Source organism: Thermobia domestica, chromosome 18, assembly GCF_964235325.1.
Source record: "Thermobia domestica chromosome 18, izTheDome1.hap1.1, whole genome shotgun sequence".
Lineage (NCBI taxonomy): Eukaryota > Metazoa > Arthropoda > Insecta > Zygentoma > Lepismatidae > Thermobia > Thermobia domestica.
Genome location: NC_137471.1, coordinates 99,369,638 through 99,393,503, shown reverse-complemented (window position 1 = coordinate 99,393,503; position 23,866 = coordinate 99,369,638). Strand labels below are relative to the sequence as shown.

General features: G+C 37.1%; 2 protein-coding genes across 3 annotated transcripts in view; both read left to right on the top strand.

The window, feature by feature from the left end:
- LOC145675453 (serine-enriched protein) overlaps positions 1-23,866 on the top strand; it is a 765,040-nt gene that overhangs the window by 628,717 nt on the left and 112,457 nt on the right. The gene's annotated exons all lie outside the window — the stretch shown is intronic.
- SmE (Small ribonucleoprotein particle protein SmE) lies at positions 19,568-20,425 on the top strand. Its single transcript, XM_081745878.1, has one exon. The coding sequence runs from the start codon at positions 19,688-19,690 to the stop codon at positions 19,979-19,981; it is 294 nt and encodes a 97-aa protein (XP_081602004.1). The 5' UTR covers positions 19,568-19,687; the 3' UTR covers positions 19,982-20,425.

Here is a 23,866-nt window from a genome sequence, read left to right as displayed (position 1 = left end):
ATTATGTTGTGCAGCCTTATGGTTACCGAGTTAAGGCCGGTCGAATCTTGCGTCATACTTTCGAACTCAGAAATTCTTGCACCAAACTCATCTGATCGGGAAAAGCTTAGCATGATGATAAAACTTCATTTACTATATAAGCGTGTGAAGTATTATGTTGTGCAAGCGTGTGGTCCCCGAGTTATGAGGGGTCAAATTTTGCGTGATATTTTGTAAAACAAAAGCACTTCTATATATGTAAATAATCCGATCGGGACCAAATTTGGCATGGTGGTAGACCCTGGCCTGCTATATAAGCATATGTTGCATTTAGTTCCGAGTTAGTCTAATTTTGCGTCATATTTTAGAAAGTAAAAGCCCAGACACTGCCGCTCGGAATCAAACTTGGCATGGTAGCAGAACTTAACCTACTGTATAAGCGAGTGGAAAATTATGTTGTATAGGTTTACGGATTCCGAGTTTTGACGGCCATATTTTCAAGAAAAAAAAAATACTTATATATGATCCGATCAAAATCTCTTTCACATGATGATATACCTTGATCTGCTATATAAGCGTATAAAATGTTTTCTGCAGGCTTTTAGTTCTCGAGTTATTTACAGTGATATTTTAGAAGAAAGAAAAAAAACCACTGAACTCATCCCATTGGAATCAAACTTGGCATGGTGATAGAACTTCGCCTACTTTGTAAGTACCTAGTATATTATGTGCAGGCTTACGGTTTCCGAGTTTAGGGCGTGGAGCTTTGCATCGTATTTTCGAAATGTAAATGTATATGTAAATCATCAGAGTGGTAGCCCTTGAATGCTATATAAGGATGTGAAATATTATTCTGTGCTGGCTTTTGGATTCGACTTTTGGGCAGTCAATTATGCGTCATATATTCCAAAACAAAACCCCATATACTGAACTCATCCCATGACACGGGGGTTCGTATCGTGTGAAATATTACGTTGTGGAGGCCTTTGGTTCACTAATTATGCACAATCGAATTTCTAAATCATTGTACATAAGAGAAACAAAAAACAAAAATAACGTTTAAATAGCAATTAAAGACCCGTCTCGGACAGAAAAATAAAAATGTAATGAAGGACTTTTTTAATGAGTGTGCGTATTGCACTTGTTCTTCAATAATTTTAAACTTACAGTCCGCTCGAAACTAAACTTCTGAAACCGGATTCTGTCCCTGTAAAAGTTATTTTCTGAGGGGTAAAAAACGAAGAGTACGTAAAGCACAGCTAAAAGTGAGTAATGAATCGGTCTTGGCGTAAATCGTTACTTCGTTGATCTACTAACTTGAAGGTTGTGAGCTCGATTTTGTTATAAGCTTTCTTTCCTTTCTTATTTCAAATTTAACCGAAGCTCACTTTAATTTCTCACTTCATTCGACTAATAGATGTGGCCAGAAACGTCTCCAAATAATCCTTTTGAGTACCAAAAAACAATGAATCTCTTTCAGTTAGATATTGGTGCTATGTTGCTACTTTCGTAAGAACAGATGAAAGAGCGCTGTTACGAAATAGCTCACATTTCTGTTTTGAATCGAATTATAACTCTTTCGGTTTTCATTTACTGTTTCAAGAAAATCTCTCTCATAAGGAGAGGAGTGATCGTCATATTGAGGTGGTGCAACTTCTCAAATATTCAATATATAACGCCTTATATATTCCATGTGAACTACGCAAACACTTAAAAGAGAACAATTTCCGAACTTTAATAACTTGAAATACACGAAACAGGTACCTTTATGTCAGCGAAACGCACTACGAAGGCGATAACGTTTTGGTGCGTGAGAGTCAGCCCTTCACCTTTTCTTATTTTTCCTAAAATAACTCATTTAAGCATTGTATTATGGGTATCTCTTCAAACGATACAAGAAAACTAGAAGTCTCTATGGGCAGTGGATAATAATCTACTATATATTTGTCTCGTGTCTGCTTATAATTTGAATTTCACTTTAAACTAACTTTATGAAACTTTTGAAATAAAACTTGGGAAGTTGTCACCACTCGTTGTGGACTTTCGACTTGTGTAAAACACTTTTCATTCTGTCAAGTAGCTCATACAACGTGATCCGTTTTTTGGTGTTAATCCTATTTTGTATTTAGTATCTGTGTCACGATTTTTGCGCCTGACCCCGGGCTCGATTCTTGGTGGAACCCAGAGGTTCGATACCCACTTTAAACTCTGGATGTCATCATTATATAGCCTCAGTGCGAGAAAAACGTAAAATAATAATAATAATAATAATAATAATAATAATAATAATAATAATAATAATAATAATAATAAACTAATCATGTCAGTTTGGAGCAATCTATTCTAAATGTTTTTAAAGATTCACACGAAAGAGAATAAATTAAATATTACTTTATTCGTGATCATATATTCTTACGGTCTTAAGCTGAGTCGTTCTGACGCGTGATTAGTACCATACTAAAGAGTTCGACTAACATATTTCCTGCAGTAGTTAGGCCTTTAGTATGACCCTAATCGTACTTTAAAAGGACTCTACATAAAGCCCTTAATTTTCATAATCACAATTTTATCGTCAACAACAATAGCATATTTGCCTTACGTTACCGTAAAATATCACGTTTGGCATCACCTATCAAGCACCGCAAAAATTATAAATTACAAAAATGTTCCTTCTATGGATTCCAAGTATTGATCTTGGGATTGATAATCTGTTGCTTGATCCATGAGACCGCTACCACTTATTCCTGCAGGCGTTGTCATTTACGTCCTTACAGGCAATCGTGACAAGTGCCATTACTTCTAATCTTCTATGCCGTTTTTCTTTGTTTCATAGTTTTGTGATGTTGTAACATATTTATTATTATTATTATTATTATTATTATTATTATTATTATTATTATTATTATTATTATTATTATTATTATTATTTACAAGGTCTGACTCTTTCAAGCCTGTGCTTCATACTTTCATTGCTTCTCCCCACCAAACTATAGATTTGACTGATTTAATCCTCAGTTCGCCATTCTATAAGCCACGTTTGCAGCTCTGCATGCTTCACACCTTCCTCTTAATTCCCATGAGAAAAATAATGTGAAATATGTGTCTGTGTGAAGTTTGCTAAAGCTTAATTGTTTATTCCTTATAAGTGGTGTTTATTCACAATTTCGTAGTTTATTTCTGTCAATATTCCCGCGTGATCGCCCTTTATGTCACCATGTTGGTCTAAATTGAATTAAAACATTTAGTCTAACGATATAACAATGCAGCCAGGAGGTTGATTGTTTGTAAATGGATAGATGATAACAGAATTAGAGGGATTAGACAGTGAAAGAAAACTAGAATAGTTCGAAAAAAATGTGCGAGCATAGTGTCTAGTGCAATGTCTATATTGACCGTAGATTAAATGTGATAAACTGTTATTAGTGTGTCTAACATGAAGAACTCGTTTTATTTTTTCACTGAAAATTATAATTGGAAATAAAAATAGATTGTCATGTAGTTTTGGTTTAAAACTATAGGCCAATGGCGGCAATTAGAGTGGGCAGTTACCTCCAAGGGCGCCCATCAGGGGGCGGTCGTCCCCCTAAGGAAATTGTACTTCAGAATATCAAAAATCCAATAGAATTTTTACATTAGTTACAGCAAAATTTGAAATTTGACGTTTTTGAAACGTCGCTTATATTTCCTCCCCTTGGAAACCACAACATAGGCGCCCTAGGTTGCCCCCCATTTTTGAAGCAACCCCTTAATGTATATAGCTTTATTTGAAAATGGATAGTTTTTGTATGAATTACTGGTTCATCGAAAAAATAGTGCCATATAATATTTGCCGTTGAGTGAGTACGTATTGGGTTTTGTCTTCCCGTGGAATTAAGAAAGCTATAGGAATTGCGTTTTAATTGCAATTCAAAGCAATTAATATTGCAATTGCGTATTCCTTTAAATCTCGTAGCATATGCTTGTAGTATGTACTGTTTTTCATTTTCTAAGAGTAATAACATACATTTAATGGCATGTGTGGAATTAAAAATATAAGTTGTTCATTAATTTCAAGTTTCAATAGAACTTCTACAAAACAAGCCTCATTATTCATCTATGATCGACATCCTTTCTATTTATTTATTTTGCAAATTTGTTATTAAATAATCTGATCACAGAATTTTAAGATGTTCATGAGAAGCGAATGAAATCTCTTCTTACACCTTCATTGTTTAAGAGTACAAAGGGCTAGTAACTACTTGTGTTGCTTTTGTCAATTTACTTAATAAAATATGAAACACGATAACTTGTATTTTAACTGAAAAATATAGTATCCTATTAGTTATTACGGATGCGCACGAGTCGAGTCGAGTCGAGATTTAAGCCTGTGTCGACTCGACTCGAGAAAATGTTGTCTCGACTCGACAGTATATGTCTCGACTCGACTCGAATTCGAGTCGAGACAAAATATACGAGTTAAAATATACGCACACATCAGCCAGAACATTATGACTACCTACCTAATTGTCAGTATGTCTACCTTTGCGACGGATAACAACGGATAAAAAATGCCACTACCGTTGGGAAACATGGTCGTCATGAAGGCGTGTACATAGTCTGCAAGGAGTGTGCGATACGCCTCAGCCGTTATGGTGCTTTACTCGAGCTCCACTAGACACATGGATGCATAAGCATAACCTTGGCCCATATGGTTGGGGGGGAACATTCGTGCACACACACACACACACACACACACATATATATATATATATATATATATATATATATATATATATATATATATATATATATATATATATATATATTTGGTCTAGGAATTAATTCGTGCGGTTGGTACGCACACATTGAAGCTGTAGTACAAACACAAAATACATAAATACCTTAAGAAAAATATTGTCCATCGCTAGCCACCACTTTCGCCCATCTGTCAGGCAATGTACGGATTCCGTGGCGAAAGAAGTCCTCATCCTTGGAAGCGATCCAGTCAGAGACCCATGTTTCGATATCTTCTGAAGAAGTAAACCGCTGTCCAATCAAATCGTTGTTCATGCAATCGAACAAGTAGTAGTCCGAAGGAGCAACGTCTGGTGAATACGGCGGGTGGGGTAAAACTTCCCATCCGACATTTTCTAAATAGGTTTTGACCGGTTTTGCGACATGTGGGCGAGCGTTATCATGTTGAACAATAAGTTTATCATGTCTGTTCTCCCATTCTGGTCGTGTTCTGGCCAGAGCTTGCTTCAAACGCATTAATTGTCGTCGATAACGTTCTCCATTCATAGTTTCACCCGGTTGCAGCAGCTCATAGTACACCACACCTTTCATATCCCACACCATATGCACAGCATAACCTTTGCACAGTGAATATCTCGTTTTGGTTGTGATGGACCTGGTTCACCTGGTTTGACCCAGGCCTTTTTTCGTTTAGGGTTCTCGTAATGGATCCACTTCTCATCACCCGTAATAATTCGATGCAGAAACCCCTTTCTGCTCTGTCGTTGAAGCAGCAATTCGCAAATGGTTTTTCGTCTTTCAACGTCTCTGTCTTTCAATTCATGTGGAACCCAATGTGACATCTTTTGAATCATTCCCATGGCTTTCAAGCGTTTGGAGACTGTTGTTTGATCAACGCCTAATGCTGCTGCAAGTTGTTCCTGCGTTTGACACGAATCCTGCTCGAGCAATGCTGTCAATTCTTCGTCTTGAAATTTTTTTGGCTGTCCAGCTCGCTCTTGGTCTGCCAAGCCGAAATCACCACTTCTAAACCGTGCAAACCACTTCTGACACGTTCGCTCAGCTAGAGCATGGTCACCATACACTTCCACCAAAATACGATGACTTTCAGTCGCACTTTTCTGCATGTTAAAGTAATGCAGCAGGACACCCCGCAAAAACACTTTATCAGGCACAAATTGCGCCATGTTCACTTAACTACAAACTGGTGTTGTTGACGCTTTAATCCACTGCCCTATACTACGAACGATACGCGATGACAGGGGTTTGCAACACATGTGTGGATACACGGAACTGTGGGACGCTCCGTTCGTTGCGCCATCTCTTGTCCACCCGCACGAATTAATTCCTAGACCATATATATATATATATATATATATATATATATATATATATATATATATGACCAATTCCATTTCAAATCGTCCAGGCAAACCACAATTGGTCCCCATCATAGTCTCAGATTTCATTTATTTTTTTTTTATATGGGATCTACATGCAATATTATTAGACCCATATTTTTTCTTTTTGCTGAAAAAAATTTTTTCCTTCGATATACAGCCTTCCAAAATGGCCGCCCTCCTCTCAGATTGCTCGAAAAACTGAAAAACATGTCAAATTAAAAGTTTTGTTATAGAGAAACGAGTGTACTTAGTAACGTAATCGCAATAGCAGGAAGAGTATAAAGTTGTATGTTTCGTTGGAGGGCCAAAATTCGTCTATTGGTCCAATAGGAATCGCGCAATTCACTCGCAATGTTGCCAACTTTGATGAAATTTTTGCTAACTTCAAACCTTTCTTTTTCTGTCCTCACAAGCAATATCAACCATCTGCTTCTAGCATCGAAATCTACTCCATATGGTCTCTTGAAAATGTAAAGGACTTACGTTTCTGATTATTACATCCCATGTTATAGCATGATGAAAAGCTGAAAATTGCATTAGACGCCATGTTTGGACGCCATTTTCTCAAAAACCCCACCTTTTAAAAATCTGAATTTTTTACATGTATTGGAGAAGTACCTAAGTATTTAATAACCGTTAAACGTTCATGCGGTTGCAGCCCCTAACATTCGCAATTAATTATTGAAATTTCGATTTTTGTACTTGCAATGTAAATATTTCCTATGGGCATTTAGGTCCTATTCACAAGGCGATTTGAAAGGGAGTATGAAAATTTTGAGAGTAGAATCCTGACATCAAATCCAGTAGAAAAGTTCCTATAAACATGAGTCGAATTCCGCTTCGTTTTCGAGTTACAGGGTTTCCAACTCAGGATCCAAAATCGGTTCGGGACAATAGAAAGTGAAATATATATTTCGCGTTAAATCAGAAACTGTGTGTTAAAGCTTTGATAAAGTTCAGAAAGTTGATTTGTATCAATATGATGATTTTTACGTGTGTTGCAATTCAGTTGGCAGTGTTGCCAACTTGCTGGAACTTTTATTTGTTTCCAAAAGACACTACGTGGATTTTATTTGATATTTGGTATTCATTAGTGATTGCCAGCATCACATGAAGCATAATTTTCCCCACATTACCACAGTTTTCGAAAACTTACATGTATTTCAATAAAAGGTTTTATCTCATGCGTTATTGATAGTTTGCAACATTACGTTTGAATTTCAGTTGATGTATGCCATCATTAGTAAAACCAAAATGTCGAATAAAAACTACGTCTGTGTAAGTTGTAATAATAATAATAATAATAATAATAATAATAATAATAATAATAATAATAATAATAATAATAATAATAAAGATGAAGAAGAAAAATATTTTTTATTATCGCAAAACCTCTCGTAACTCCACGCATCAAGTTCGAACTTAATCAAGAAGTTCTGCTGCAACCACGAAACAGTTTATTACGAGATTCGGTGTCGTGAACATCGTCCTAGTGTTGTCTGGAACGACGAAAATTGTTTTCACTGGTAACATGATATTTTAGTGCACTAGTTACAGTGTTTGTGTGAATAACAATGGGGAAGTCCTACACAGAGAAAAATCCGTTCTCCGTACAGCGGTATATTGTACAAATATACGGTATCCTCTTGCTTACTATAGAAATCAGTACGGAGTATACGTTATCCGTATGCTACATAGGCACTGCCCTTAGATGTTACATCATGCTGTTGCAGGATGTCTGACATCTAACAGTTTTCCGTATATCACATGTATATACTTATGTTACCTTCGCCAGCTATGTGTTATATACGTCCATTTGTATCTGAGATCCTGACCGCCTACATTGTTTCATACAGAAAGTACGTATAGATGGAACACTTACACAGAAAGTATTATAAAGCATGCATTTTCAGTTATACGTCTGCTGTACGTTGTCCAAAAAATACAGGATTTACACATGTAACCTATCTTTTTAAGTTACCATCTACAATTTTTTCTCAGTGTATTACAGTAAGGACCGTATTAAATGTGTTGATGATTCTAAAAGGCATAAGATAATTGTGTACAGAAAGAATTCTTGACAAACATTTTATCTTGGGGTAAATTAAATGTATTGCGTACAGCGCGTCTGCCAAAACGTAGTATTAGGAGAGGATGATTATTCGTGTAAAGGGTGCTTTGAATATTTACCGTGAACAACGTGAATGTGTGTGATATATTGGTGATCACGAAAGAAGATGTAAATATGAAATTATGCACCAGCAAGATAAAGAATTTGTTCCTCTGAATGTAGATTTGGAAACCATTAACCAGATAGTTAACATGCTAAGCATGAATGTGTCCCCATTAAAACGGCCGTTATCGGTGAAACCTAGACTACGGTGAAGGATTCACATCTCAAAATTTTTCATACTGCCTTTCAAATCGCCTTGTGTACAAGACACAAATAATCATCCTCCCCTAATAATACGTTTGGGCTGACACGCTGTACGCAATCCATATATTTTACCGGTTTAAAAATTTATCCATAAGATAAATTTTTTGTCTAGAATTCTTTCTGTGCACAATCACCTTACGGCCTTTAGCATAATCAACACATTTAATACGGTCCTTACTGTAATAGGACTTCCCCATTGTTATTCACACAAACACTTAACAAGTGCACTACAGTGTCATGCTGCCAGTGTAAACAATTTTTCATGGTTTCAGAGAACACTAGGACGATGTTCACGACACCGAATCACACAAACTATCAATAACGCACGAGATAAAACCTTTTAATGAAATGCATGTAAGGTTTCGAAAACTGTGGTGATGTGAGGGAAAATTGTGCTCCGTGTGATGTTGGCAATCACTAATGAATACCAAATATCAAATAAAATCCACGTAGTGTCTTTTGGAAACAAATAAAAGTTCTAGCAAGTTGGCAACACTGCCAACTGAATTGCAACGCACGTAAAAATCATCATATTGATACAAATCAACTTTCTGAACTTTATCAAAGCTTTAACACACAGTTTCTGATTTAACGCGAAATATATATTTCATTTTCTATTGTCCCGAACCGATTTTGGATCCCGAGTTGGAAACCCTGTAACTCAAAAACGAAGCGGAATTCGACTCATTTTTATAGGAACTTTTCTACTGGATTTGATGTCAGGATTCTACTCTCAAAATTTTCATACTCCCTTTCAAATCGCCTTGTGTATAGGACCTAAATGCCCATAGGAAATATTTACATTGCAAGTACAAAAATCGAAATTTCAATAATTAATTGCGAATGTTAGGGGCTGCAGCCGCATGAACGGTTAACGGATTTTAAATACTTAGGTACTTCTCCAATACATGTAAAAAATTTAGATTTTTAAAAGGTGGGGTTTTTGAGAAAATGGCGTCCAAACATGGCGTCTAATGCAATTTTCAGCTTTTCATCATGCTATAACGTGGGATGTAATAATCAGAAACGTAAGTCCTTTACATTTTCAAGAGACCATATGGAGTAGATTTCGATGCTAGAAGCAGATGGTTGATATTGCTCGTGAGGACAGAAAAAGAAAGGTGTGAAGTTAGCAAAAATTTCATCAAAGTTAGCAACATTGCGAGTGAATTGCGCGATTCCTATTGGACCAATAGACGAATTTTGGCCCTCCAACGAAACATACAACTTTATACTCTTCCTGCTATTGCGATTACGTTACTAAGTACACTCGTTTCTTTACAATAAAATTTTTAATTTGACATATTTTTCAGTTTTTCGAGGAATCTGAGAGGAGGGCGGCCATTTTGGAAGGCTGTATGTCGAAGAAAAAATTTTTTTCAGCAAAAAGAAAAAATATGGGTCTAATAATTTTGTATGTAGTTTCTTATTTTAAAAAATGAACTCAATCTGAGACAGTCGTGTGGACCACCCTGGACGATTTGAAATGATATCACTCATAATTCTCAACCTTTGCCGACCCACTTCTGGATGAAGGTTTCTCCAATTCTATTTCACACGTATCTATTTTTGGCAGTTCGTTTCCACGTTACTCCACAGTGCTTCCTAATTTCGTCACACCACATTGTATTACAACGTTTTCTGGATCGTTTTCGTTCCCTTAGGATGGAGTCAAGGATTGCTTTTGTCCACCTATCGTCAGTTCTTCTTGCAATATGACTAGCTCACTGACACTTAAGTCCTTTTATTTTCGCGATGATATCGGTCACTCCTATCATCTTCCTTATCCATGTATTTCTTTTTCTCTCTCTCCGGGTTATTCCAAGCATACGTCTGTCTATGCTTCTTTGAGTTGTATATGCTCTCTCCCTTTGGAAGAAAGAGCATTATACATTAACAACTGATCACAGAAAGTTGTGAATTCAACCAAGCGTAGATTGTAATTCCTACTTTTTGATTAGAAGCAGCAGCATATTTCACATTATTGCTTTTGGTATAAAAATCTTTTATAAAGTTTGAATTTGCGGTGGCAGCTACATGGCATGAGTGTGAACTGCGATTCTTCTTTTCTTTCATTATTAAGAGACAAGTTTTATTGATTGATTGACTTTAAGATTCACAAGCTGTAGTTAGAAGTATATAATATACATTACTCACTTGTGCACGTTAAACTTTTCTTTGTTTCGACAAAAATATATTCACAAATTTCCACTTGGGCAGGTAGTCTTCGACCTTAAATTGTCACTTTTTGAAACCAACCATACATTTGCTTCTAATGTTTTAACCAAATATTTAGTACCGTAGTTTCGAGAAACCCTCTCTGATTTTGGATCACCATTGTGTAGTTGGAGTGTGTGAATAATATAAATACTACTCAGGCAGATATCCAGCCTAACTTTACGTCAGTTTTTGAGGATGAGACCTAAAATTAAGCCTTTGCCTCTATGCTAAAAATTGTTTTAGTCAATAGCCGGAACGCCTATTTCGTATTCCCTAGAATAATTTCGTGGAACACAATGACGCAGATCGAAAAGTTCTAGATTATTTCTTTATCATGCTTTAATAGGGTATTAATTCGTGTATTCAAGAACACATCTCATCAGTTTAAGACGAAACAAAAATAAAAAAAAAAAATAAATAAATAAAAATAAAAAATCATGAACATTTCTTAACAGGGTATGCGCATCTGGACCGTAAATTTGATAGTGCTATTTCCTCTAAAGTTTCAACTACAGGTCCAAAATTTTCTAAAACTGCACGAATAGCTTCCGATTTACAGTTCCATCTAGTGTAGCTCAAAGATTTTATTCTTATCGAATGCTTTAAGTTTTCTCCTTGACGTTGAACATTTTCAAAAATAGCGTGCTTTTTTGACGGCGCTTATATGAAGGAATGCAACTGCTCAGAACACAAACATGTTTCGAATCGTAGACAGTTTTCCGCACACCCCTGATCCTCTTTGCAACGCCAGAGTAATGACCACGCATAGCGGCTGCACCATCGTAACATTGTCCTCGGATGTTACCTACGCTCAGACCCAGTGATATTAACACATTTGTTAACAGTTTGTCCAAATTGTTTCGCCGTGATTTTTTCTGTATTGTAAAACCCGATAAAACTTTCGTGAACGTTTAATGTTTCATCACAGTATCGCAAAACAGTCGCTTCAAACTGAGTTTCATCCATGATGACACCATATATACCTGCAGTCTTCACACGATCGATTATTTTTCTCAGCACATACTCGCATATTAAATCTAGAAATTGATTTTGGTATTCGGGACTAACGTATCTAAATGTTTTCTCTTTGTTAACATAATACCGAAAAATCACGTCATTGTCTTTGGATCTTAGCGATAAGAGTTCTAGTAAATTCTCTTAGTTTCACTTTCGTTACTTTCCGTAGGGTCTCTAAGAGGAACACATTGGCGAGCACAATACAAAATACTATTTAGAAGTGCTTCCAAATATATTCTATTGCCGTTAACTATTTGGTTGGTTCGTCTGCAAATCTAATTTACGCGCAACTGATCCGTGCAATAGTGTGCGTTTCGGAATTCCGCAGCCTTAGTAATACAAGTCTTATAAGCGTTACTTGCCTCATGAGTACCGAATTTATCTACGACCTTTTTCCTGTTACGGAAACCCTCCTTAGTAAAAGTGTCTTCAGATTTCGGAAAATTTTCGGAGAATGCGCGACAATAAAAGCAAAAAGCACTATCTCGAGAAATGTTATATTCTAACCAACTAAATTGCCTATACCAGTGGTCGAAGTGAGGCGGTATGCGGTGGTATGCCATACTGCCTCTGGTTTTTCAGTAATGAGAACATGCGGTCTCTGTTTTTTCAGTGATCAAGACAATATTTAAATAGCCGGTATGTTGAATCAAAATCATAATAAAACATACCGCCTCTGCTTTTTTTCCACTTCGAACACTGGCCTATACCACTCAGATCGGAACTGGCGGTCATTTTTATTGGGGTACGTTTTCAATTGCGGTTGGAAGGGACCTAGACCTACTGCCAGAAATGTCTTTCCCTTTTCACAACCTTTGACTGGATCACGATCTTCTGAAACTTCATCTTGTGTTTCCAAAGTAATACCGTCATTTGAATTCTTATCTTCTGAGACTTCATCTTCTGACACTGTTTTCACACTAGCACTTGAATTCTTATCTTCTGAAACGCAAGTATATTGTGTAGTCACTATTTCATTATCTCCTCTGGCACTGTCAATATTGCTAAGTTTCGGCTTCTTATTAAAATATTCCAACAAAGTTTTTTTTTTTTTTTTTTTTTTTTTTTTGAGCACTGCATATTAGTCACAACAACTTCCTGTGAAACGTGAGAAATGTTCAGATACCCCAGATAAAATATAAAAAATGAAACTACTATACACCAATACACGTGAAGGATATATATACGGAAAAAAAACCTTCAAACGAACTGCTCACTGCCAAGGGCGCCGATTTCTTTGTAACTTTGGGGGGGGGGCATTCAGACGTGGGTTTGTATATTCATAAAAAATACATATAACAATACAAAATACATATTCAGAAAAATACATGGGGGCCCGGTCTCCTGGCCCCCCAGAATCGGCGCCCTTGCTCACTGCAAACACAAACTTCAGAATAAATAAAGTGTATTGTTTTTGGTTTGGGTGCCAGGGTGCCTATTAGTAAAAAAAAAAAAAAAAAAAATGGTGTTTTAACCTTACAATGCTCCCATTCCACTTTACAACAATACCAGATGTTGCTATTTTTGTGACTTACAGGGAAAGCAATAAAATATCTTTTGTATTTAGGACCACAAGATTTCCGACAAAGAGCCGAGTTCTGAATGTCTCTGCTTATCCTTATAAAACACTTCCTGTATCCCAGACAACAGACCGACCTGTTCTTCCTTTGACCATCAACGAACACCACATCCCCTTTCTCCAGCACGCTCAAAGTTCACTGACCTTTATTAAGATGGATGTGGCAAAACATTTATTGCAAGACATTACCAGATATGGTTAAAATCAGAGTTTCATTCCCGTTGTTATTCTAGAACTTTTGTCAGACTTAAAGACAGTTTACAGTCGAGCATTTTATAATAATATCAGCATAGATACCGTAAGACAAAATTTTTAATAACTGTCCATTGCCTAAGAAACAGCCAGAATCAGTAAGAGAGAAGGTATATGAACATCTCTGAACATGAGAAATTTCTTTCAAATATATATTCAATCACAATTTTACACTGCCTCTGTGATCCTCCCCCCCCCCCAAATGTTCTGAATAAGTCCTGTATTTATTCAAATTACAAGCATTTATGATATAACAGAAAAATAAAGAAATCATGACAATACAGTTTATAAATTATTATTACCGTCGTAAAGGAACATGTAATGTCAAAAAACGAAAGAAAGCAATAAAGTGAGGTGTGAATCAATTCAGAACACATGCATCGAAAGTGAGTGACAATTACCCAGCTAGTAGTAGAGAGGCAGTGTCGAGGCTTAAAGTGAGCCGGAACGCTCGGCACTAAGTTCTGGCAAATCAGCCTGTTGTCAGAATTTAGTTCGTGTACAACAATTGTCACTTTACAAACATTGTGCATTAATTTTTGATTAATATTTTGGTTCCGTCTATGAAATGACTATTAATATGATCTATCAAACCAGATCTGGAACATGGGTCAGGGATTATTTACTTCCATTGTTGACTGCGTTCTCGCAAATCACTGTGGATAAACATTCTGGTGAGGTGGCTTTTCACTGAAGCCACTTTAAGCCCTGGGCAGTGCGTATGCCTAACAAGCAGCATTTTAAAGGTGGAGCATGGCCACGAACTCTGTTCCGATCGCCCATCCTGACTGAGTGACTGATGTTTAACCTAGTATCTTTTGTCAGGCCAGGGTCGCTGTTTTTTCACTTCCTTGCCCCTCCTTTCTCTTGTCCTCGTTAGTCGCCTAAAGACCTTAATACTGTGAAACAAAACATAAAATTAAGCAAAATGGTGTTGTATTCGCTTCAGCTCAATTTGTAGATAACACTGGATGACTATCCTAATAAATTTCAGAAATGTGGGGGCAGTTACCTCCCTTGCCCCCCTCTAAGTTACGTCTATGCATGGCTGCTCACTTGAATTAGTTTCAAGACGATTTCTGAGTAAGTACTTTCTTCAAAATAATATTAAAAATTATAGAAAGATTTTCGAGACATTCGAGTCGAGTCGAGATTTTTACGAGAAAATTCGAGTCGAGAAATACGTCTGTCTCGACTCGTCTCGAATTTTACAGAGTGTGTCTCGACACGAATCTCGACTCGAGTCGAGTCGAGATTCGAACTTGTCTCGACTCGTGCGCATCCCTATTAGTTATACAACCTTTCGTCAAAAAAAGTGTTAGAAACAACCACGAAAACTAACATTGATATACAAATATTCAGATCATGTCTTGTCCCCACTTTTAACGTCCAATCGCCGCCACTGCTATACGCTATATAAAAATAATAAAATAATTAAATCTAATTTTACCTCGTGAATTTTTAAAGCGTATTTTTAACAATGCAACATTAAGATTGTAACACTATTTTGAAGTGTTAGAAAACATTACAGTCATACCGAGGGCTGCACGAAATCCGTAGGCATACAGTGGCTAAATCAGAGTATATGGGCGATATTAATTATCTGCGCGAAAATAAGCGCAGGAAAGTACACAATTCGTAAGATCAAATCTTTTCCAGCCAATTTACAACATCGAAAGTATATGTCATGCCAAAGTGATTCGTGTGGTCAGAGTGAATGACCTGATTCGCCGAACCGAACTCCATGATTTTTTACATAAGTGGGAAGCATTTTTGTTAAATCTGGCAACATTACAGAACATCATTGCACGTGTGACCAGAGTTGCCAACCATAGCATCATTACCGTACGTGTGTAGTATTTTCACCCACCCTTCAGATTGATTCATGGTCCAAATATTTGATAGTTGTATTACTATTTTAACACGAAATATGCTGTCATAAAGTAAACTTTTACATATTAGACTGTCTCGTCTCTAAAATGAGCCATGAAAGTGACGTTTTATTGACTCGAAAAATGTATCTGTTTCTATTGGGAGAGCTCTGTCTTATTTCGCACGAAAATCGTCTAGTCTCGTCTCGTCTCGCGTGCGTCTAGCTTGGACATTATTAATTCGTTATATATAGATTAAATCAGTGTTTCCAATTTGGGGGTCTTTGGAGTAAACTTAGCTAATCCTTGATATTATTTGTGTCTCATAATTTATAACGTACTCAATGATGCAAAACCAATACTCCACAGGCTCTTTGAAAGCATGTAAATCCCTATCTTTTCCAATGGAATTTGTAGGGAATGACAGTATTGGAAATAACTGATTCAACTTCAAGACACGAATACTTAAGCCCGTCTCACACGGATCTGAACTAATGCCTCAATCCAGCTACAACTTAACAGTGTAGCTTAACTCAAACTTCCATACAATTTCTTTTATCCTGAGGTGATGTAGGGGTCTCAGACGATCCTTAAAACTAGGTAGCTTTTACCAGCAGAGCCTCTCGTGGTCGGCTTATTAAACAGACAAAAACACTTAAAGAATGTGTTACGCACAGGGCAATCAACTGTCGTAATTGTAAATATTATTGTTTATCTATTTCAGAATATGAGTTCATCCGAAGATGAAATAGCCGTAGCAGTGATATCTGCTCCGTTGTTGACACAAAATCCGCCCTCCCCTCCCCCCAAAAAACGAGAGAGTAAGAGTAAAGAGGAGCTGCTGATCAGGGAGTGAATTCTTCGCCCCAATAATGTACAGTAAAGCACCGTATTTTCAATGGTGAATAATGAACTACATAGAGAAGATCCTTGTTCCTACAAAAATAAATAAATAAACAGAGTGGACTATTCAGAATTTCATACGCTATTGAAATTAGTAACTCCGAAAATTCGGCAGCGAGATACGAACAAGAGGAAGTTTGTATCAGCTGAAATAAGGTCTGTAGATCCTTGTATCGACCAGATTGTATAACTGAAAATCAAATGACTCGTCCGCATATGTAAATGAGGACAATTATCAGGCGCGGAAAGCTAAAATAAAGTAAGAGCAATTTTCTAGTATAGGTACTGAGTGTATCCCCTCAGCTCACTACCCACAAAAATGCCCACATAACCCATAAAGTAAATTTATACCGCGCTGGGAGCTCCTCTCATGCACTACACCCGGACTTTCTGTATTGTGCCAGCATTGTAGAACTGTTCCCTAAAATTGCATGAAGGCCACACAACATTGATGACAATTAACTCTCATTGTTTCTGTTTCTGGTGTTGGTTTAGTTTTCGCGTACCACACCTGAATTTTATGTGTAGAATTACTAGTGTAAAATTATTGCAAATGCTTTACGACGGATAAAATAAGTGAGTTCATATGAAAGATGCCTGTACATATAACTAATTTCCACCGCGATGAATTTCTGCACAAGTGTGCAGAAGTTGTACTTTGTTTACAAGTGAAACGCTACTAGTGTGATACCATGGCAAGTGCTATTGAAACTCGTATCATTGCCAAAGCCCATTCTTTCCACTATCCTCGCTTATGCGGATATCCACCTTCACTGACGCACCCCCTCGCTAACACTCGGGCCCTCCAGCTTCGGTTAGATAGCATTCGTGCTTTTTAGTGGCGACCTAGCGCAGGTTGTTTTGTGTTTTTTGGCTGTAGTTTTTATGCATGCATCCGGACGCTGTATTTATAGGCAAATAGTAAAAGAATTATAATTATTTAACAATTGCTTATGATATCCCCTTGAATTTTAACTATGCATTGTGGATATTTTATGTTGCCCAGCACAAATCATTTCGAAAGCAATAAGAAGGAAACTAGTAAAGGAATTCTAATTTTTGAATAATTATTGCGAGTGATGCGCCAAAAGTAAACCTGTACGCTTTTTAAAAACATGTTACAGTTTTTGGTATACAAGTTGCACAACATAATTAAATAACCTATTATTATTCTTTTAAAAGATGTAATTACATTTGTTCGCACCTGTTGTGTTCGGGCGGACACTACTTACTTCACTGCATACCTTCTCTAAGGTGTTTATTCTTGCAGTTTTTTAAAATAATATAAATCGTGCTTCACGTTATCTAAAAATTCACATTTTTCATATGATTCTATTAATATTTTTAATGTTTCTCTTGTCCAGGCAGCATTGTTTTGAAATTACAGCGAGAAATGAAGTTGAATGTCGTCAGGTGCTACTCTTTTCTGATTGGTAGTTGTATGGAAGTCCAGAAAGAAATAGAAATTGCTTCTATTTCTTCCAAGTTAGGATCCAAATAAAGACAGCAGAAAATTTCAACCTGATCTAAGGGCAAGTTACCTCTCACACGATCGTTAAGTAAGGTCGTGAGTTTTAGATCGTGAGTCGCAGCTATATACATCAGGGCGGTAGGAAACTCCATCGACTAAATTCGAAGGATGATTTCCGACAACGAAACAAGAAAAAAAAGTCAATATGATCTTGAAGCTTTGCTGGCGTCTACTATTAATCCAATGTTCTCGGGATTGCTGCCAGAGTGAGTGTTGTGCTGAGCTTTCGTTACCATACAGCGGCAACATCTTCAGAGCTTTGTGTTGGATTGTGCTGGTCGTACCATTTATATTGTAGTCTTTACGAATTGCTGTTTCTGCAAGAATACCTAGTCCTTTCGGGTATCTGGGTTGTGGGGGTATTTTTTACACTCCGTCAAGCAGCTACTGTATCGTCACTATTTATCCTAGGATCATGGTTCATACCTCATTCTCTTCAGAATGGAGCTGGCTTTTAAATGGTACAACTTGCATGCCCATACCGTATACCAGGAGAGGGAAAAGTGATGTCAAAGGGAAACTTTCGGGGAATTTTTTTTTCACAATTTGGGCTCCTCTAGAGCGGCCCTGTGTGAACGTAGAGATCTCAAAAAATCTGATAAATAGTACTCGGTGGACTGAATGTTTGTGCACAATTTCAAACTTTTAGGTGCAAAGGTAAGCCAGCAAAAAAAAAATGTCCAATACTCCCCTACACAGAAGTATATTTTGATAAAAATTCCCTGAGTCATTCCTAATTACCCTAGGGTCATGTTTCGCCCATCATTCTCTTCAGAATAGAAATGCCTTTCAGTCGATACGACTCACGTGTCTCCATTATGTATCTAAGGTGGGAAAATCCCGAAGAAAGGGATTTTTTGGTAAAAATATCCCTTTTTTCAACTTTTTGCCCCTCTGGATCCCCCCCCCCCCTGTTTTAATGCAGAAATCTGAAAATGAAAATAAAAATCTAGTAAATATTACTCGGTGGACTGAATGTTTGTGCAAAATTTCAATCTTCTACGTGCAAAAATAAGCCCGCCAAAAAATAATGGACATAGGTTTGATAAAAGAAAATATATATTTTAAAATTATGACGTCATCACCTCCTATGTCTCGACGCAGGAAGGTGTGAAACCATACTTAAGGTCTTCTACAGTGCCTCTGGACTTGAAAAAAAAAAAAACGGAGGAAAAAGCTAAAATAGGAGAGTTATAACGCAATGTGCCATGAAACACCCGTATGGTACAAATCGTACCATGAGATCCCCAAAGGGCTAGATGCAGTTACGAAGATGCCTTATTAAAGTATGAAACAGCTCTCCCAAGCGAGAGAAAAGTTATACAATTTCCATGTTGCCCACCAACCTATAGTTCAGGTGAACAAGAAGACACTAGAATACATACGTGTTACAATATGTAATAAATGTTATGTTTTATCTCCTTATGTCGAGCTTCTCTAGTGGGTCTGTTAGCATAATTTAAAACTAGACAGTTGTAGGTTTTAATAAGGAAAATAAAGATTCTGGATTACTGCAAGGCTTTAAATAAACATTTATTTAAAAAAAAAAAAAAACCCGAGGCCCTATTTCGTAATGGTTTGTGTCAAAGCAACGCCTGAAATACCGTAAATGCGGTATTTGTGTGCTCAATTTTAACCCTCAGTAGTTGGTTACCCTGTGGTGGGCGCCATTATATTTGTTTTATACCGGCAGGAGTTGCGGTGAATCGCAGGCTTCACAGTTGTTTTTATACTGTTTCTTCTGTAAAGTGGAAGAAAAAAATGTCTTACAAAGGTCCTCAGAAAGTTCAGAAGGTGATGGTTCAACCCATTAACCTGATTTTTCGATACCTGCAGAACAGATCACGTGTGCAAGTGTGGTTGTATGAAAGCGTCAATTTGCGTATTGAAGGACACATTGTGGGGTTCGACGAATATATGAACTTAGTGCTGGATGATGCTGAAGAATATCATCTTAAAACCAAGAACAGGAAATCTCTGGGACGAATCATGTTGAAAGGCGACAACATTACTCTTATCCAAAACGTTAACCCTGAAGCTATGGTTACTGCCTAAATATGTGTGTGTGTGATCGAACAAAGTACTTTTATCACTGGCACAGTGCGAACTACCACGTTTTTATATTTTGAAATTATAAAGAAAATATTTTATACGTGTCACTCCAAAGGCATTCATGTGATTTTAAAACTCATATTGGGTTTATTAGTGTGTATGAAATTCAAATTATGATCGTTTTGCCCGAGATGGGGTACTTTTCTCTACTTCAAATTGACACTGTTATAAAGAAATTCAACCTTCCTAGTATATGACTTCCAAGTGGGGATTTTTAAAATGAAATTCGAACATTTCACAATATGAATTTTATTTTACAAAATATTATTTTCATCAATAGAAATGTCATATATTATTACAAATACTAAATCCATATATCTGCACGTACTAAAGATTTGGAAAACTGTGAAACGTTTATGTGTGTAATAATGAATTGTGTTAAGTAGATTTTTTTTTCTAATTTATTTAACTGAATCAAACCCTAGTACAAAATTCAATATCTGAATGTTCGTTGGCACTGCTCGGGCAGACAGTTCTATCAAATTTTGACATTTTTTACATTTTAGGTTAGATTAGAGCTTTGTATTTCTTTAAGCAATGAGGTACTCCTGTACTACTTGCAGGTTGATTTCAGGAAGGCTCCGTATAAATACAATGTGGATGTATGGCATAAAAAACTACCGTCCAAGAAACATGAAGCAACACGTGCTATATGGCATTATAAAGAAGGAGTGTTGCGTCCGTAGGGAGTAGGCGCGTCTGCGACGAGGGGATACACGTAAACCAGGATAGTGGAGCAGCACACTTACCGATAGGCTACATATGTGATGCTTTCAATATCACTCAACGCAGGTTTACTCGAGCAGTCCCTTCTATCAAATAGAAAATTTAGAGGTAAAATACAATGTGAAAAATTTTTCGTGAAGGAACGAGTGTGTGAATATAAGTAATTACTCTTGGTGCACAATGTATTGATGTACTTTTTTGTGATAGTGAAGGTATTGTATGTGTAAGTATGCTCATCCTCTCTCCTTCTTTATGTGTATCCTCCCCGTCGCTTACGCTCCTGATCCCTACAGATGCACCCTCTCGCTAACGCTTGGGGCCCCGCTATATCGCTCCTGCCCAGACACTCTTGTATAGCGCCGTCGTGTTTTTAGTGGCCAGGTAGCACAAGTTCTTTCGAGTTTTATGCCACACATCCACGCTGTATTTGTACTGAGCCCTTGTGAAGTCAGTCTGCAAGTAGTAATGGAGCTTCTCATTTTATGCATGTGCTCTTCTGTATTAAAAAAAAAAAAAAAAAAAAAAAAAAATAGAACCGTCTGCTCAAGTAATGCCCTTCGTTTTATGATAATGTCAGTTTAGTAGATTTAGACGGCATGGTTCTAAAACACAGGTGCTCCTTCCCATTTAGCTGTAATAAAGACAGATATCAACGTGCCCGGGGCTCTAACCCACCTTCATTCGATAACGCTCGCTCGGCAGTACAATGTGAATTTCATACAGAAAGCAACCAACCTGCTACTAACCTATATGGGGGGAAGCAGTGTTCTAGAACCTCCCCGATGTCCTTTGTGCTACAGAGTAGGTCTAGAATTTTCAGGCTTAAAAACGTTAATTATTTATTTATTACTACCTTAGTAAGTATTTCTCCAGAGTTAGTCGGCGCACATTTACCTGTTTTGCATGTTAATATTGCGTCCAGAAATATGCTATGAAAATCATAATCCAGTCTATGCTAAGTGGTCACTAGAAGGTACGAGTGCTATGTAATCAAATTAAGGCAGTAACGCGAGGGTGCATTCATTGGAAGCAGTCGCGTCAGCAACGATCGGTGCGCCAATATGCTAGGATGTCTTCCTTTGACACGTTCACTTCTATTACTTCCCTTCACGGGTTGTGAAATCCCGACGCTGCCTTTGGAAACAACGAACAGCTGATTTGTTTTTAGTAGAGAACTAAAATAAGTACTTCGGAGCTAGAGTGTAGTTTATGCCGAACAAGTGATTTTGTCACTAAAAGTGGCATTGGAGGAACAGAACGACTGTCACCAGAACAGGTACGGAGTCGGTGTTTTTGTTTCTCCTGATGAGAATATTTTGGTGTTTTAGCGGTTGATGGCACTGCTGTCTCCTGTGCTGTGGTTGGTTGGTTGTGTTGAAGTCACTGATTGGTTGTCATGTATTCCTGACGGATGATGCTCTATTTTCGAATGTTGTACCTTGAACTTGCCTCGCTTCAATATCGTTTCGGTATTCGGATTTTAATTATTGTTACTTTTTTATTCTAATAGGTTTGTGGTACTGAAGTGAATTCCTATCGTTTCGCGATATTGTGTCGACTGATTAATATTGAGAATTGTAGTAACAGTTTAGGTGGACGAGAGTTTGTTCGGTAGACGCAAATTTAACACGATGACCACCAGTAATACTTTGTTTTCGGTTTTGCATACACGCGGCGTGGATATTTTTTACTTCTATGCCATATGTATGGAATAGTATACACACCCATAGAGCGAAGTGCAATATACATTCGTGAGTATGGAAATACGTGCATATGGTAGCCAACGTGTTAATATCGGTCGAATGCGCCGTAGTCAAAAGTAGAGAGTCAGTGGTATTTGTCGTGAAACTAATGGAAATATTTTTGACTGAGTGTAGTGAGAACTCTCGCAATGCTAATGCCCTTTTAAAAATTATTTAAATTTAACTTGTCGTTGTCATAATTTAATGCTTCATTTTGCTTATTACTTATGGAAGAGATGGTTTCATTTTCCTTCGTCATGTTGGACTGATTTATAATTAGTGGTGTGTGTCACTGTTTTTTTTTTTTATTATTATTATTATTACGTTAGATTGCTAGTAGTGATTTTCCTGCAATTTTACTAAACGGTTCTATAGTATAAGAAGTAATAGGAGTAGGGGTAGGAACGGGTTAGAAGCTGAGTTGGCTGGTTTAAACTTTTTTTTTTTTTTTATATATATATATATATATATATATATAACCAAAAAGCGAAAAATAATTGGAGAAGTGTAAGTGGTCGTAAAATCTTGATGAACTTACATTTGTGGGTTGTCGCGTGTCACTCCCGCATATTATTTGTATTATATTCAGACCTAAATTCCCCAGTTATTACTCAGAGATTATACTTCACAAACAACTTTTTTATATAAGTTTATGAATTTTTCATCAGACATTAATTAGTATATATGTTCATAATATTAAAATTTTATTGATATACAATTTTAATCAAAAGAAAAACTATTGTCCAGGACCTATTATATATATAAAACAATTCTTCTTAGAGTAGAAACACCTCGTCCAGTTCCTTGCCAGGTGGTAAAGTGCCAAGAACCGACGAGACGTTACCACGTTGGATAGAAATGGATATGCGCTGTATAAGATAAGTTGTGGAGCGAACTTCGCCGGAAAAACAAGAAATGCGTCTTCCTACCTCCCTAATAAATTCAAGACTTCTTGCACCCCAAGCACGACTCGTTTCAATAGCGATTGGAGTGAAAACAAACGTTTCGAGAAGGTTGTTGTATTTTCTTTGCTTTTCAGCTTCTCTGCGATTAGCAACAGCTCCAGCGTTCATTACTGACAGAGGGAGACTTGAATGAGCGTATGTATCAGCGCATGTGAAGTCCCACAATAAACAATTTCCTCTCATCCATGGAACTAGTGTCATCCCATCTGGTCGCTTTCCATCCGAACGACAGCAACCAGAAGGTTCCCGTATTGAAGGAAATCCAGCTGTGTTGAGAGCTCGTACTATTATATCATTTACAGAGGAATGTCGGGCGAATCTGCCAGCGCTCTTCATGCATGAAAGGCCATGCAGGCCACGTTGGTTAACCTCATACCCACAAGCTGAACAGTTTG